The 15,245-nt window shown below is 41.4% G+C and overlaps 1 protein-coding gene across 23 annotated transcripts in view; it reads right to left on the bottom strand.

The window, feature by feature from the left end:
- The window catches only part of DLG2 (discs large MAGUK scaffold protein 2), a 1,002,605-nt gene that overhangs the window by 631,293 nt on the left and 356,067 nt on the right, over positions 1–15,245 (bottom strand). The window contains exon 1 of one of the 23 annotated variants that reach the window (XM_061343352.1): positions 8,926–9,066. The exons of the other annotated variants lie outside the window; for them this stretch is intronic. Coding sequence (XP_061199336.1) covers positions 8,926–9,060 — 135 coding nt within the window. The 5' untranslated portion in view covers positions 9,061–9,066. Of the gene's footprint in view, positions 1–8,925; positions 9,067–15,245 lie in introns of those variants that run through there. 23 annotated transcript variants of the gene reach the window in all.

The raw sequence follows: 15,245 nt of genomic DNA, 5'->3' as shown, positions 1-15,245 counted from the left end.
CATTCCATAGTTACAGCCAGCAGCCACTATCATTAAAACATGAATCACAGTGCTACCTTAAGGTGTGAGCACACTACATCACTGGCCTCAGAAGCGTTAATTTGGGAGGGTGGTGGCATGACAATATTTTTAGAAGATACTACTACATAAATGCCAGAAAACTGTGCTATTTAACTGGTTTAGAAGTTCAAATATCCACCCATCTTAGTGATCAGTAAAACTCTTAATCAGTCCTAATAATTAGCATTTCCAATATCAGGATACATTGCATCTGCACTTTCCAATGTTTTAAACATGATGTCCTGATCTAAAACTGGTCTCAATCACACAAATGTTATTTTCAATTAATATTCACAGTGCCTACTTAAAATCACCTGCCTTTAATCTCAAATTTAGATCTCAAAGAAGGGAAAGAAAATTAGGCACTTAGCTTCTTGGATCTTTTGGATCTGACTGCATTCAGCTGGCTTGTTCTCTCAGAAGGAAGGACATATCTGTTCATTAACATTCCAACTTCTTTCCTGGTCCCTGACCCTATTGCAGATTTTCAACCAGAACTGGTTACACCCATGATTTCATTTCAGTGTTAAGGTGCATCAAACACCAATCACCTGAGTATTGCACAAGACACAAAATACATCCCTTCACAGTAATTGTTGCTTTCAAGTGAAAAACTGTTACTTGACACACAGTCATTTGGGGAAAGATCAGAAAAGGAGGATTCATTCCAATGGCAGATTGCAATAACTCATATCACAACTGCCCAAGACATTTACTTCAATTAAGTGACAACCACATATAGAAAACTGCCATAAGAAGACATTTGCTCAGAGATCCTACTCTTTTTTTTCCCAGTAGCACTCATCACAGACACAGAAGTAGACTGCTAATTGGCAGGAAAGGCTCTTAAATCTCAGCCATACTGTAGGAGCAAGGGTTCTTGGAAAAGCTATGTCCACTTTTTGTTCTGAATGATGGCATATACAAAAGAACATATATTGTGGTGTTACTGTGTGAAAAATAGAGTCCACAGATCTGCTGAGTTTTGTGAGCCCTGCAATTCTCTTTCGACTTGAATGCGCTGATCCAGACCACTCTGCTGCCACAATGAAGTGCACCTTTTCTGCTGTTAGCAAAAAGGGGCACTCCCAGCAAATTGCAGTGTACTTATTGTCAGAAACTTCGAGTAAAATTACGCTATCAGTGAATAAGTCACCTGCTACTGTCTGAGCTTGGTGTTTGCAGAAGTTACTCTCTCCCTCACCTGATGGATGTAGGAGGAACAAGAACCGCTGTTCCATGTATCATCCCCATTTGGTCCATTCAGCTGGTAAAATTCCTCTGGCTCTACCAGTTTCTCTGGTGTTTGCCTTCACCCAGCCATTCCAGGTTCTCTGATGATGTCTGTCTTTCATATCACACCATAATGTGGAAATAGATGAATCAACTTGGAACAACTATTTCTGAGTGTATTATGGCCATGTTTACATAGAACTTCCTCACCTAATGTGTATATACCTCTCCCTATATTGGAGCTAGTTCAAATAGCAATCATTAGTGCTGCACCTGGTATATCATGTGAGAATCAAGAAGACCAATATAGGTAAAAATAAAAGACCTGGAGATTCACAAAGAATTTTTAGATATTCACCCTTGTCTATATTATAATATTTAATTGTTCCTTTTTTCCTTTTTTTTTTTTTTTTACATTTCTTAAGTGCCATAGTATAGATTTTTGTTTTCCCTTCCCCTTTTTCACTGCTCAATTTTTTGTTCCATTGCTATACCATCAAAAATTCCTCTAACTCCTTACCACATGCATTAGATACCAGAAGATCAAGATGATCTATAGCCCCTTGGCCAAGCTATATGCATTGTTAACTTTCTTCTAATCTTTTGTTAGAACTCAAAATTACTTTCTCTGTTTCTCTTCTCTGAATTCCCTGTACACTAATCAAGCCTCCTAAAAACCAAAGCTGTCTTTGACAGTGATTAAAGAGAAGTTGTCTTCTCAAAGAATCAGATGAAAGAAAAAGGGAAAAAGCTTGTTGCACCACAGGCAGCATGTACAAAAGGAACCAGGGAATATAAATATAAAACAAACTTGAAAGATCCCTATCAAAATAGAAATGACTGCACACAACAGTGTCACATGTTCCTTTAGAACAAAAGAGTCTCAAACCTCTAGTCAAAACCAAAGTTTTCACAGCTGTCCTGTCATTTGGAAGGACTCTACTTAGAAAATTTCAAGGACCTCAGCTATGTCTACACTTTAGTTGAGCTGGTCATTTTGGGGAACAGAATGGAGATGGCAAGACTGTTTTGCTGATATTGGTCTACTGGTGAGTATCAGAAGCCAGAATCAAAGAATACTTCTGGTCAGAAGGGACCTTTAAAAGCCATCTAATGCCCTGTCCAACCTAGCCTTGAACACTGCCAGGGATGGGGCAGCCACAGCTTCTCTGGCACCCTGTGCCAGTGCCTTATCACCCTCATCACAAAAAATGTGTTCCTAATATCTAGCCTGAATCTCCCCTCTTTTAGTTTAAAGTCATTATCCCTTGTGCTATCACAACAGGCTCTGCTAAAAAGTTTGTCCCCATCTTTCTTAGAAGTCCCCTTTAAATACCAAAAGGCTGAAATTTCTTCCTGAAGCCTTCTCCATGTTAAACAACCCCAAGTCTCTCAGCCTTTCCTCACAGAAGAGGGGCTCCAGTGCTCTGGCCACTTTTGTGTCTCTCCTCTGGACTTGCTCCAACAGATAATGTCTTTCCTGTGCTGAAGACTCCAGAGCTTTAGGCAGTACTCCTGGAGGGGTCTCACCAGAGCAGAGGAGAGGATAAGAATCCTCTCCCTCAACCTGCTGGTCGTGCTTTTTATGCAGCCCAGAATGCAGTTGACTTTCTGGGCTCCGAGTGGACATCATTGGAGGCCACTCAGGAAAGACCCTACATCACTGGATATCAGCTACATCAATGGAGAAGCTAATATTTTGTGATCTATCCGTACCTCATACAAAGCAAGGTTTGAACCGGCACTAAGGATAATATGAGATGATTGAATTTTCACCCCTGCTCTTTGAAATGGGGATAAGGTGACTTTTTTTTTTGTCCAAAGGTTCACAGCCTAGTCTAGATCTGGCCTGCCATAAGAAGGAGTAGAATATGGCCACTTGAATGTAGGTGGGACAGACAGTTCCAGGGACATCTGTGTAGAGACAAGTTTGTTATCTGTGAGATACCACTGCGGATGCCGGGACCCACCTCTTCTATGCCATGAGCAGCTGCTGCTGCATCTCACACAGTGGCTTATGGCAGACGGTTTTGCTTTCCCAAATCTCTGCATATAGACAAGGATGCGATGCCAGTTGGCTCCTGCTATTGGACCCTGTTGATGGAGAGCATTTTGCTTTGCCTAGAGCTGACAGGAGCATAGACAACCCATGGAGATAGAAAGTTCTCCTCGAGCGTCTTTATATCGTGGCATGGAAGAATATAGATAGGCAGAGGAGAGCTCGGATGCTGTGAAAAACACCTATGCATCAGGAATTCAGATGTGGTAAGCAGCTTGGAAAGCATTAAATGACTCAATCTCTCCACCTGAAGATGGAGATAATGCCTTCTAATTAAATGCCCATATCTTGAAGTACACACTCATATAGACAGTGATTTTTAAGTTAATAGGAATAGTCGAACAAAAAGTACTCACGTTCACAGCTGTGTACACATTTTAAAGCACCAAATTACCAGCACAGTTTTGTATTTTTAACTAGTGGAAAACTGTCTGAATTATTTAAGAAAACAATTTTACTTTGTTAAACCATTTACAAAGTCGCCAACTGTACAGAAGTCTTTAAAGTAACTTCTTTAGCCGATATAAATTTAAAAGAAAAATGAGGGGGGGGGGGGGGGAAATTACCTGAATTGAACATCAGCTTGAAGGAAAAACCCAAGCATAATACTGCCAGTCCTCAATACCTACAAAACAGCCCTGCTTTTCTGAAGATTCCTATTTATATCTTGTGCTAGAACTTTTAAGAATTTCTGTGACAAATTAAACAGAAATAAAGGCCTGGTCCTGCTGAAACAGAGTGAAAACACGCACACAGCACATTCAGAATATATATGCCCTACTTTAATGTCATTATGTAGACCTCCCGATTTATTTAAGTGATCATAGTCTAATACACCTGCACCTAAATGAGCATTAAATGATTACCTGAGCCACCACACAGTAGAGCTTACCAAGGATTAAGACTTTCCATATTTACCCGGACTGCTGGGGCAGAAGAGGGGTTAGTCTACACCAAATTTTGTGTTACTACACTCTTGCTAGCACTAAAATGTCTAACTCAGTTATGTCAGTATGCATTGAAGTTATTGCACCATACACATATTTGCTGTAAGCCTTAAATAGACGCATAAGCTTGGCCACAGTCCTACACATGGTCACCAACTCTGCATGTGTGTTCTTCCTGCCGTGGGCACGTGGGACTTCCCCAGTAGGAAGCACAATAATTAGTAGCAATTTTTCAGTAATTTTCCAGTCTCCCCTTGCATCCATGTGAATTGGTGAGAAATTCCTCAGGCCTTGAAGACAGGCTGAGGGTGTTGGAGTTGTTCAGCCTGGAGAAGAGAAGGCTCCAGGGGAACCTTAGAGCAGCTCCCAGTGCCTAAAGGGGCTGACAAGAAACCTGGAGAGGGGCTTTGGACAAGCACCTGTAGGAACAGGACAATGGGAATGGCTTGAACCTGACAGAGGGGAGACTGAGATGAGCTCTTAGGCAGAAGCTCTTCCCTGTGAGTGTGCTGAGGCGCTGGCACAGGGTGCCCAGAGGAGCTGTGGCTGCCCCATCCCTGGCAGTGTTCAAGGCCAGGTTGGACACAGGGGCTTAGAGCAACCTGCTCTAGTGGAAGGTGTCCCTGCTTGTGGCAGGGGTTGGAACTGGATGAGCTTTAAGGTCCCTTCAACCCAAACCATTCTGTGATTTTATCAATCTCTCTTCTATTTATTTTTAATCTTGCTCCTTGTATCTTTAACAGCTGTCTCAAAATGCTGCAAGGGAAGAAACAAGGAAGACTCAACTTCTATTCATCCTCTCCATGTCACTCATGATTTTATAAACTGATTCTGCATCTTCTCCAACTGGTGTCTTTTCCATAATGAAATATTGTAGCCTAATCGGTCTCAGTCATTGCTGTAACCACAGCTTTTATATATTTGAAAACAGTCATTGTTTATCCCAACTTGTTCTACTTAATTTTTTCAAACTTCACCGTAGCTCATGCAATATAAAATACTAAATGTCCTTGGTCTTTTCCTCTGAAATCTCTACATTCTTCTCAAAGTGTGCATCCAAATGCTGACTTGACCAAGCAGAATAATTCTTTCCATCTCTCGCTTACAGTAATTCTCTAAATATAGCCCAAGTTTACATTAGCTTTGCAATAGCCTCACATTTTCCACTGCGAATCACTCTGGGATTCATTTCTACTCAACCCCATCCTTCTCTGCTGCCTGTCTAATCAATACACATTTGGTATTCATGTAATTGGATATCTCTTCCTACATGCAACAGTTCACATTTGTATCTCATGCTATGGCTTTCAGGCCATCTATTTAGGTTAAGTTTTACAAGTGCTATTCCTTTGAGAGCAAGCCCATTCCTCCAGGATATGGGATTCAATAAAAAGTACTTGGAAGCAATTCTTCCTGGGATTTAGACTAGTTGGAGCACAGATATACATCCCCCAAAAGAGTTCAAAGGGGAAGGCCACTTTCAAGAAATGTGTCTCCAGTTACTAAGATAAATGCAGTGCTTAAGCCTCATTGCCTCTGGATCATATAGTAATCAAATTTTGGTGATCATTAGTGGTCCATATAGTGGGAAGTCAATAAGGACTATACCTGGCTGAAGGAAAATAAGGAGTCTATCTCTTTAAAGAGTGCTGTGTGAAATGCTGTTATGGTCTAAATAAAAGTTAGGAGACAGAAGAAATAACATAATCAAAATAAAATAAAAAATTAAGTAAAAAAACCTTAATCATTATTATTATTGTTATTACTATTACTACTACTACCACCACTATTATTATCATTATTATCTTGACCATTTCCTGAAAGTGTCTTATAAAGGCCTGACATTAATTTGTTTTTATTGCAAAACCAGTGCCCATAGAATCATTTGTAGGAGTGAGAAGTTGAGATTGCTGCTGGCAGCTCCTGAGAGGAAACACCGGAAACCAGCCTTCCCTTCTCGTGTCATATGGTACTACAATTTAGAGTGGAATTATAGGGCTAAAGGAAAAGCACTTGATGAAAGCAGATGTAAAAATAAAACTGATGATGCATCACAATTCACGAGAAGGTTGAGCTTTCTGACACTTTGGAGAGATTAATTTTTCACAACATTACTAGCTTTTTGCAAGCAAGTCTGATACCTTGATTGAAGAAAAGTCATTAAACAAAGCCATCATCTCAGGCAGAAAAAATAAATAGATAAATAGATGGAAAGAGCTTAAAAACGAAACCGTATTTTGTAAAGTCTTACATTACTTGCTCCATACTATTATGCTTAAGATTTACTATGGCTAAGGTTGCAGACATCCTGGCTGGGTGCTAATCAGACACACATTTCATGTCAGAGGTGAACCCCGGCTGTTGCCGCGTGTGCTAGAAGCAATGTGAGGATTTTCTTTCAGTCAGAAATATTTCCTTATACATGGAGAAAACAGCCCTGATTAATGTGATGTTTTATTACTTTTTTTTCCCAATTTCTCTCTATATAAAAGTATACATTTTTCCCCAGCTCCCAATAAAATGAGTGTTTTCTTGCAGGTCCTAGCAGTCAGGAAGATTGTCACTGATTTTCCTCAGATTTTTTAACAGGAAACTCTGTGTCTGTATCTGGAAAATGTCATTAATCTCACAGCTTTTAGCATTTAATGGCTTTTCAGCTATGAAATTCTCAATCCATAAAAAAGCAAACCAACCAAACAAACAAAAAAAAAAAAACCCAAATAACCAAAACCCCAAGAAAAACCCAGACCTTAAACTTCATTCATTCCAGTGTCAGCAAATAGCCGATGCAACAGTGGTCACAGGTAAATCCCACAGCAAATTTTCCAACAGTACTCCAAGAAACCTATGGCAGAAACATCTGTATGACAACACCTGCTCTGGCTCTCTGTTTGCTGTCTTTTCTCACCACAGGGTATCAAGACCAGTCGTGTACATTGGCCTGCACACAGTAGGCACACAGGATCCCCTTACATGAACTTGACAGTGAATTCTGGGGGACAGAGACTGCAGATGCCTCTGTTAAATGCATCCATCCCACATCTGGGAAACAACCATTTTCAATAAGGGAAAAACACCAATGTTTATCTTTTTCTTTTTGGAGAAGGGGCTGCCTGTGACTGCAAACCACACAGAGATGCCACCAGCTGACACCTTAACAGTGGCAAGGGGCTCACTGGAGAAACATGCCTCTGGCTTCTTCTCCTTTCAATGATTCCTGTGTGTCTTGCTCTGTAGCATAATCAGTTTTTCACAGTAGGAAATTAAAAGGTTACCCAGTGAAAGCTGGGAGGGTGTTACTTTTGTGGTTTTAATATTTATATTAAATTTTATTTTATATTTATATTATTAAATGTATTTTATGTTTATAATATAAATTATATAATAATATATAATATGTATTTTATATATATATTATTAATAATATTTGTGGGGTTAATATAAGACAACAACTTGTCTCTGCCTCCACGGGCTGATGCTCATTGTCATAGCTCTGAGACTGCAAAGCCTGCAGGTCACAAAAAAAGAGTTGGAGGAGAAGAGAGTTTAATCTGGGGTTTCCTGGGAATCCTATCAATTCTGTTATTCATGGGAGCTTCTGGAGTAGGCACTTTTATGGCATAGACACTCCAATCTTCGCAGTCCTCACTCGACCCTCCACTGCAATGTGTTCTGGGAGATACACAGGGCTGATGACAATGGTCCTATCCTGCTCCCAGTGAGTGCTGACCACTGGCCCTTCACAGCACTTTTTCTTTCTAAGGGAAAAATAGCTTCATAAGTCAGGACAGAGATTTTCCACCCTGCTGGGAGTGCACAAACACTCTGTCCCCAGGACTATGGGAGTACTAGCAGGACCTATCAGCCTAGGTGAAACAGACCTGTAAACTGAAGTCATTAAGGAAAAGCACTTTCCAGCTCTGTGTCGGTCAGGAACATCTCCTACCTCCAATGCTCCACCACCCAGGGGGGAAAGAACATTATACAGAGGGAATGTCTTCTCCAAGGTCTCCATGGGAAGAATAAGATGAAATCAAGCTAGACTTTGAAGAGTGACTGGAGTGCGCAGTCTGCAGCCCTCTAAAGATGACATTTTTACTGCCTCAAAAAGTAGGAGCTTAGTGGAATATCAATGCATTTCTAAGCAAAAGGAGCCAACAGAGCTTAAACTGCTCCCAGTGGCTGCAGGCCTAAGAGAGGCTGCAGAACCCTTCTGAGCTAATCTCCTGACTTTCTCTGGCGACTGAAGACCACCTCCTCACTACAGGGTGGAAAGCCTGCTGCAGGGCCCCATCATAGTCTCAGGACCACTGTGCCACAGGCAGCTCCCGTGTTGTTCAGGAGGTGATGTTAATTCAAAGTAACGTTCATGAGATCAGTTTGTGGTGTGGGAACAGGAGTCTCCCTGTCCTCCTGTTATTATGTCCTCCTAAATTAGCACCAGTCAGCCAGGAAAGAAGTGTAAGAGAACACAGGCTGAGGGCTGTTTGACTCTTGCCTGGCTGAGAGCTGTTGTGAGTCAGCTGGAGGCACCACCGAAGAGGACCATAATTCATCAGCATCCCTGGTGCTGCCCCATCCAGGTGTGTGGATGAGCACCTTGGTGGTGGTGGTTGGTTAGCTTACCTGGGGAGAGTTGCCCTCCTGCTTCTGCTCAGTCTGCTCTGCAGCTGACTTGTCTGGAGCAGGCTTCCAGGGAAAACAAAAAAAGCAGGCTAGGCAAAGTCTGCTTACAGGCTGTGCTGCAGCAGGAGCATCCATCTTAGATCCAGTGGAGGAGGAGAGCTTGGACAAGCTCCCTTTTAAAGCAACAGTGCTCCTACTGAGCATGGTGAGGAAGGGCAGTGCTACGCCACAAGAGCGGTTGTGCTGGGTACGTGCAGGGCACTTTATAGGCATTAGCTAATTGATCTTTGCAAAGCCCTTTTGAGCTAGGCAGTTAAACATCACCCATCCAGTGTTACAGGTGCAGAAACTGAGCCATGTTAATATAATCTTGCGCAGAAGTAGCCCATGATTTTAGGGTGCCTGAGCAAAAAGGCTTTTGGTCTGATTTTGTAGGTGCAGAACGTCTTTAAGCCTGACTAACTTTGACAGCACAGAGCATCTGTAACTCTGCTTGCAACTACAGGTGCATGGCTGGTTGTGAAGCCAATACTAGGGATATTTCAAGTTGGAAATCCAAAAAAGGAGTCACCCCAAATCACTAAGCCTTTAGGATAATGCTGGCTTTTATATCTCAGGATATCTAAGGAGAAGAGTCTAGAGCCAGGTTTAATTAGTTTTTGTCTCTCTGCTTTCTCTTTATGGATCTAGACAGGCCCCTTCCCTGTGGCCTCCCCATGTATTCCTGTGGATCTGTTGATCTGATGGCACAGAGCTGGGGTTTGAGAAAGAAAACTTTTCTTGTACAGGGAACACTTAGTTCGCATAAACTGAAGGACTACAAGATGGGACATCCTGGCTGGATCCACCACCACGGTACAAAAACTGCCACTGGGGAAATAGGACAGCTGTTCTGAGAGTGGCATTTATCCTTTCATAGCCACTGGCCATTCTAACGCTGCATTGGCCTCACAAAGTGAGAAAATAGGCAACACAAGTAGGAAACAAGGACAGGGCACACGTGGGACATGCTGCATGGCTGGGAGCTGACGTTAGCAGAGTGGTATGTGAGGTTTGTTTAGTTTACTCTTTATTACCCTCAGGGCATATTCTTGTTACACAGCAGAGCCTTAATAAACATAGCACCTTTACCTCTAAGTGTGCTTAACCAAACAGCTATAAAAGAGACCTCAGAGGCTGTTTCTCTCCTGACTTGCTAATGCTGTAGCAGTAGTCTACCAAGGCCCATATTTTTAAAGCCAGAGATGCAGTCTGGTACCTCGTGGGATTTGCACTTGTAGGCTGAGCAAGTTTGAAAATAAAACTAAAAAACAGGGCAAGTGAGAACACCCACTTGTGACTACTTGTGATTGTAGGTTCATAAATAGCTTTAAAAACCTCAGGTTTATCTCACGTAGGGCTGCAAATTGGAGAATTCACTTTCCTTATAGCTATAAGACAACAGCTGAAGCTCCTGTTGTCCTTCAGCTGTGCTTGAAGGTACACCCACGTACTCATGCAGCCTTTTCCTCCTCCAAACTTTACAGATGCATGAGAGCTACAAGCTGAGTATTCTCCAAAGGGACAGGCTTGAAGTAATTCAAAGTCCTTTGTTAGGCACTCTGACAATGCTGTAAACATCGCTATTTAATTGATGTACCGTTTTTATTATACGTGCCCTAAGGGAGTATGCTGACCAGAGCCTCTTGTAAACTGAATAAATAAACAAATAAATAAGCAAGCATCCATTGCCTTGGCCAGCTCGCTGTGTGACAGAAAAGTCTGTGGGGTTTAAGGTGGTTTCTACACAACAATCTTGTTGGCTGGAATGACTTGTTTGATCTTCATTAACCCTGGCAGGCTCTTCCAGCTCCTTCCTCCACCTCAGCAAAGACAGAGAATGCCACTCTTCCTTTCCGGATTTCTAAGGTCAGTTTGTTTATTTAATATGTCATTTTAAAAGCTTCCTATAAAGTGCAAACTGTCAATTTCTTCCCTTCATCTGGAAAATAGGTGAAGAATTTTGTCATTTCTTGTTAAAAAGGATGAAGTTGTATTCTTCTCCCATTCTTTCCTTTTCCCTCCTTGTCTATCTACCCCACTTCCCAGCTCTGCAAACCCATGATCTCTCATTTTGCTTCTCACCTGCATATTGTCTAGACCAAAATGCTTCTTTAATGTGCCTTTTAACAAAATCTTAGAAAATACAGTTGTACCAGTTATAGTCAGGACTGCAGTGCAAACAAAAGCGTGCCAACTGGGGAGATAAGCTAGCTAAGCCAAGTACTGAAAACAACATAGACATAAGATCCATCACTCAGTGAGGGCTGGCCACCCAAACCCTAGCACTGCTGCTTGAGTGGGTTTTACAGCCTATGCTTATGCTCATGCTCAGCAAAAGCACTGTCATTGCTTGGTTGGCTGGTTGTACACGTCTACAAGACCTGCAGCCACATACTGACTGCAGTCAGACCTTCATGCTCATGAATGTTATGCATGTGAGCAATTTTACAGCTGTGAGTCACCATTTTGCTACATTCATATGTTCTTTTCCACTCTGGAAAGGAAACACTTTCATTCAAGAGAAGAAAAAATAGGTTTCAAGCAGTATCATGACACAATCGCACCCTTTTACAGCATTCAGATCCTTGTTATGAAATGTGATTCCTCTAAGGCATGACTACAGCTTAGAGTGCAGAAAAGTGAGTTAAGATGGAAAGCAGGTTGTGCCAGCTCTGCCTCCGTGAATGCCCAAATCATTCTGCCTAACTGTAGACTTTACTCACATTGCTGCTTAAAAGTTGCAGGACAGTTATTCCAGATTGTCTTCACGCTTGAGTATTATAGATAAGTAACATCAGATGTATAGTATGGAGCTTAAGGAGACTGAAGAAATCATGATGGACTGAACAAGAGACTGAACAGAGCCCATTTACATGCCCTGCTGTCCCAGATCTCTATACCTTTTCCCCCTTAACCATACTGCAAAATTGCTTTGCAGCAGTGGAGGTGCCATAGCCAGGATTTCTGTGAGTGAAATAGAAAGAAAACAATGTGAGGCCTCTGTTGCCCTTGGGATAGGTATTGACCAAACCCAATTGAGATAAACTCAGAATCAGGAAGTGTCAGGGGACATTTGCAGAATCCTTGAATTTGGACATACTCTTAAAATTGTTTCACAATATGAAAATGAGTCTTCTTTTCCATGAGAAACTGGTAATGTTTGACCTGAAGTTATGATTAGCTGTTAAATGACTTTCAAGGAGACTTTCCTAGGATTATCTATTTAGCCTTTAGCACCCATTTATCACTTCATGGTGGAGATTAGGGTCGATTCTAAAGAATAACATTACTAAAAGTCTCCACTATATATATATGTATATATATATATAAATATATATATATATGTGTATATATATATAAATATATATATATATATTTCTTTTTCCAATTAAGAAAATTATTCCTTTAAGGGAATACTGAGAGAATTTTATGTCCTCTTTTCTTCTTTCTAATGTATTGCTAAGGAATAAGTGACTATGAAGGTAGTTAAATTAAACACTGCAATTTATAAAGGATTCACTGAAAGAGCTGATGGACTTGTGGTCACGCAGAAGGTTCTTAAGATATCTGTGAATTGTAGGTATGATGGTTGCCACATTGCTGCTACGAGGTATTGACCTACACATTGCCCCTAGGAAGAAGTTAAACATTCCAAGTTAAATTTGGAATGATTAAGTCAAGGTGAGACTTGGTGCCTGTAAAATGGAAAAAGATTGTGGTGAAGTTTATGATTCTTAGACATACTCGAGACAATTCCAAGAAATTATCTGTCCAACTGCATCCATCTAAGACTAAGAAATGTAGCATATATCACACTGAAACTGTTCAAGACTCTTCCCCTATAATGCAGACAGGTCACATTCACACAACACAGCACCTTATCTTGGGTTTTTCATGACACTAGAGATCTGTGTTGCATTTCTGTGACATCTGTGTCTGAGGATACAAAACATTCTGGGATTGTGCTGGAGAACTGTGTAATTCCTAGGCTGTGCACCTTCTTCTCTAGCACTTCTAGGGTGATGTCCCATCAGGGACCTGATCCAGCATAAACCTAACCCAACATGGTTGGGTTCAAAACTCAGTCAAAGAATGAATTAACATTTTAGCAATATGCACACCCAGAGGTCCAGGACCCTGGAATAGGCTGGGAAGCTAAAGACGTGCATGGTGGGACTAACAGATTTGGAGAGCAGTAATTCTTGCTAATTCTTTGCTCAGAAGGGCATGGCTGTAGTCTTGCTCTGGGACATTAGAACACCAAATGTTGTCTTCAGCACCACTGCTGACCACTCGCCTGTAGTCTGTCAAAGAGTACTTGTGACTGCTTTAACATTTTAAGTCTGCAGACACTCAATGTCCAGATCAATTGTCAAATTACTTTAACAATTGATTTTGCCTCAAATGAATTGTGGTAGCAGTCCATACGTTTGCTCTTAATCTATGGCAAACTCCTCTCTTACTGGAAATGAAGTTTAATTGCATTACCTCATATTTACTGCAGCAAATGAGCAGAGGAACAGTCAATCGCCTGCTCAACAGACATGTGACATCACATTAATCTGTGGTGACTTGACCATGAGTTCAAATCCTTACATATCTGTGGATGTATGTGTAGCACTGTGCTCTTAAGGTTTTGTTATTATTATCTTTGCTTCTGTTTCAACATTATTGTTTTAAAGATATTTGCTGGTAAATACCCCTCTCAGGTTATTTTTGCCATTCTCATTCATACATTTCTCAAAAATAAATGTAAGTGTATATCTGGCTCATGGTTCTACTCTCAATCACATTAACTCTGTCTGTTATTTAATGGTTCTTACCAAAGTGTCATATACTATATCATATAAGATGACGATACCTCTCCAAAGACCTCCTCAAAGAGTCAGAAAAAACCCTGTATCTATATATACATATATAACTTAAAAAAAATAAAAATTAATCTGCAGGTATTATTGAAAATTACAGTGTTTAAAGAAACAGATTCATGCGGTCATGAATATATATACCAGCTTGTATATATTAACTCTGGATGGTTAACAGAAATACTGAAAATCTCTTCTTTAATATGAAATCACTTTTCTGAATAATATAAACTGCCAGCCAGCCACAACCTATAATTAAGCCTCTTTTACTAAGTATATGTAACATAGTGTCTGGTTTAGACTATTGCATTTTCAGCCATAGGAAGGAGCTAAAGTTACATAAATATCCTGAAGGAGTACTCAGACATCTGTTTACCTGGAATTATGCGTTTCTGGTGTCATACAAGTTATTTTGTAGTTATGGAATCAGTGTTGGGACCAGTCTTATTCAACATCTTTGTCGCTGACATGGACAGTGGGATTAAGTGCGCCCTCAGGAAGTTTGCTGATGACACCAAGCTGCATGGGTCGGTTGATACGCTGGAGGGAAGGAATGCCATCCAGAGGGACCTTGACACGCTTGTGAGGTGGGCTGATGCCAACCTCATGAAGTTTAACCATGACAAGTGCAAGGTCCTACACCTGCGTCAGAGCAATCACAGGCACTGCTACAGAGAAGAGATTCAGAGCAGATAAGAAATTCAGAGCAGCCCTGTGGAGAAGGACTTGGGGGTGTTGGTTGATGAGAAACTGAACAAGAACCGGCAGTCTGTGCTTGCAGCCCAGAAAGCCAACCATATCCTGGGCTGCATTAAAAGGAGCATGACCAGCAGGTAGAAGGAGGTGATCCTGCCCCTTTATTCTGCTCTCGTGAGACCTCACCTGGAGTATTGTGTGCAGTTCTGGTGTCCTCAACATAAAAAGGACATGGATCTATTGGAACAAGTCCAGAGGAGGCCACGAGGATGATCAGGGGACTGGAGCACCTCTCATATGCAGATCGGCTGAGAAAGTTGGGGCTGTTCAACCTGGAGAAGAGAAGACTGCATGGAGACCTCATAGCAGCCTTCCAGTATCTTAAGGGGGCCTATAGGGATGCTGGGGAGGGACTCTTCATTAGGGACTGCAGTGATAGGACAAGGGGTAAGGGGCTAAAACTGAAACAGGGGAAGTTTAGATTGGATATAAGGAAGAAATTCTTTACTGCAATGGTGGTGAGGCATTGGAATGGGCTGCTCAGGGAAGTTGTGAATGCTTCATCCCTGGCGGTGTTCAAGGCCAGGTTGGACAGAGCCTTGGGTGACCTGGTTTAGTGTGAGGTGTCCCTGCCCATGGCAGGGGGGTTGAAACTTGATGATCTTAAGGTCCTTTCCAACCCTAACTATTCTATGATTCTATGGCAGAGAATGAATA

Source organism: Neopsephotus bourkii, unplaced genomic scaffold (genome assembly GCF_033783945.1).
Source record: "Neopsephotus bourkii isolate Nb327-2 ecotype Australia unplaced genomic scaffold, CSIRO-AGI_Nbou_v1 NB_1825, whole genome shotgun sequence".
In the NCBI taxonomy this organism is placed as follows: Eukaryota; Metazoa; Chordata; class Aves; order Psittaciformes; family Psittacidae; genus Neopsephotus; species Neopsephotus bourkii.
This window is presented reverse-complemented; position numbering and strand designations above follow the sequence as displayed.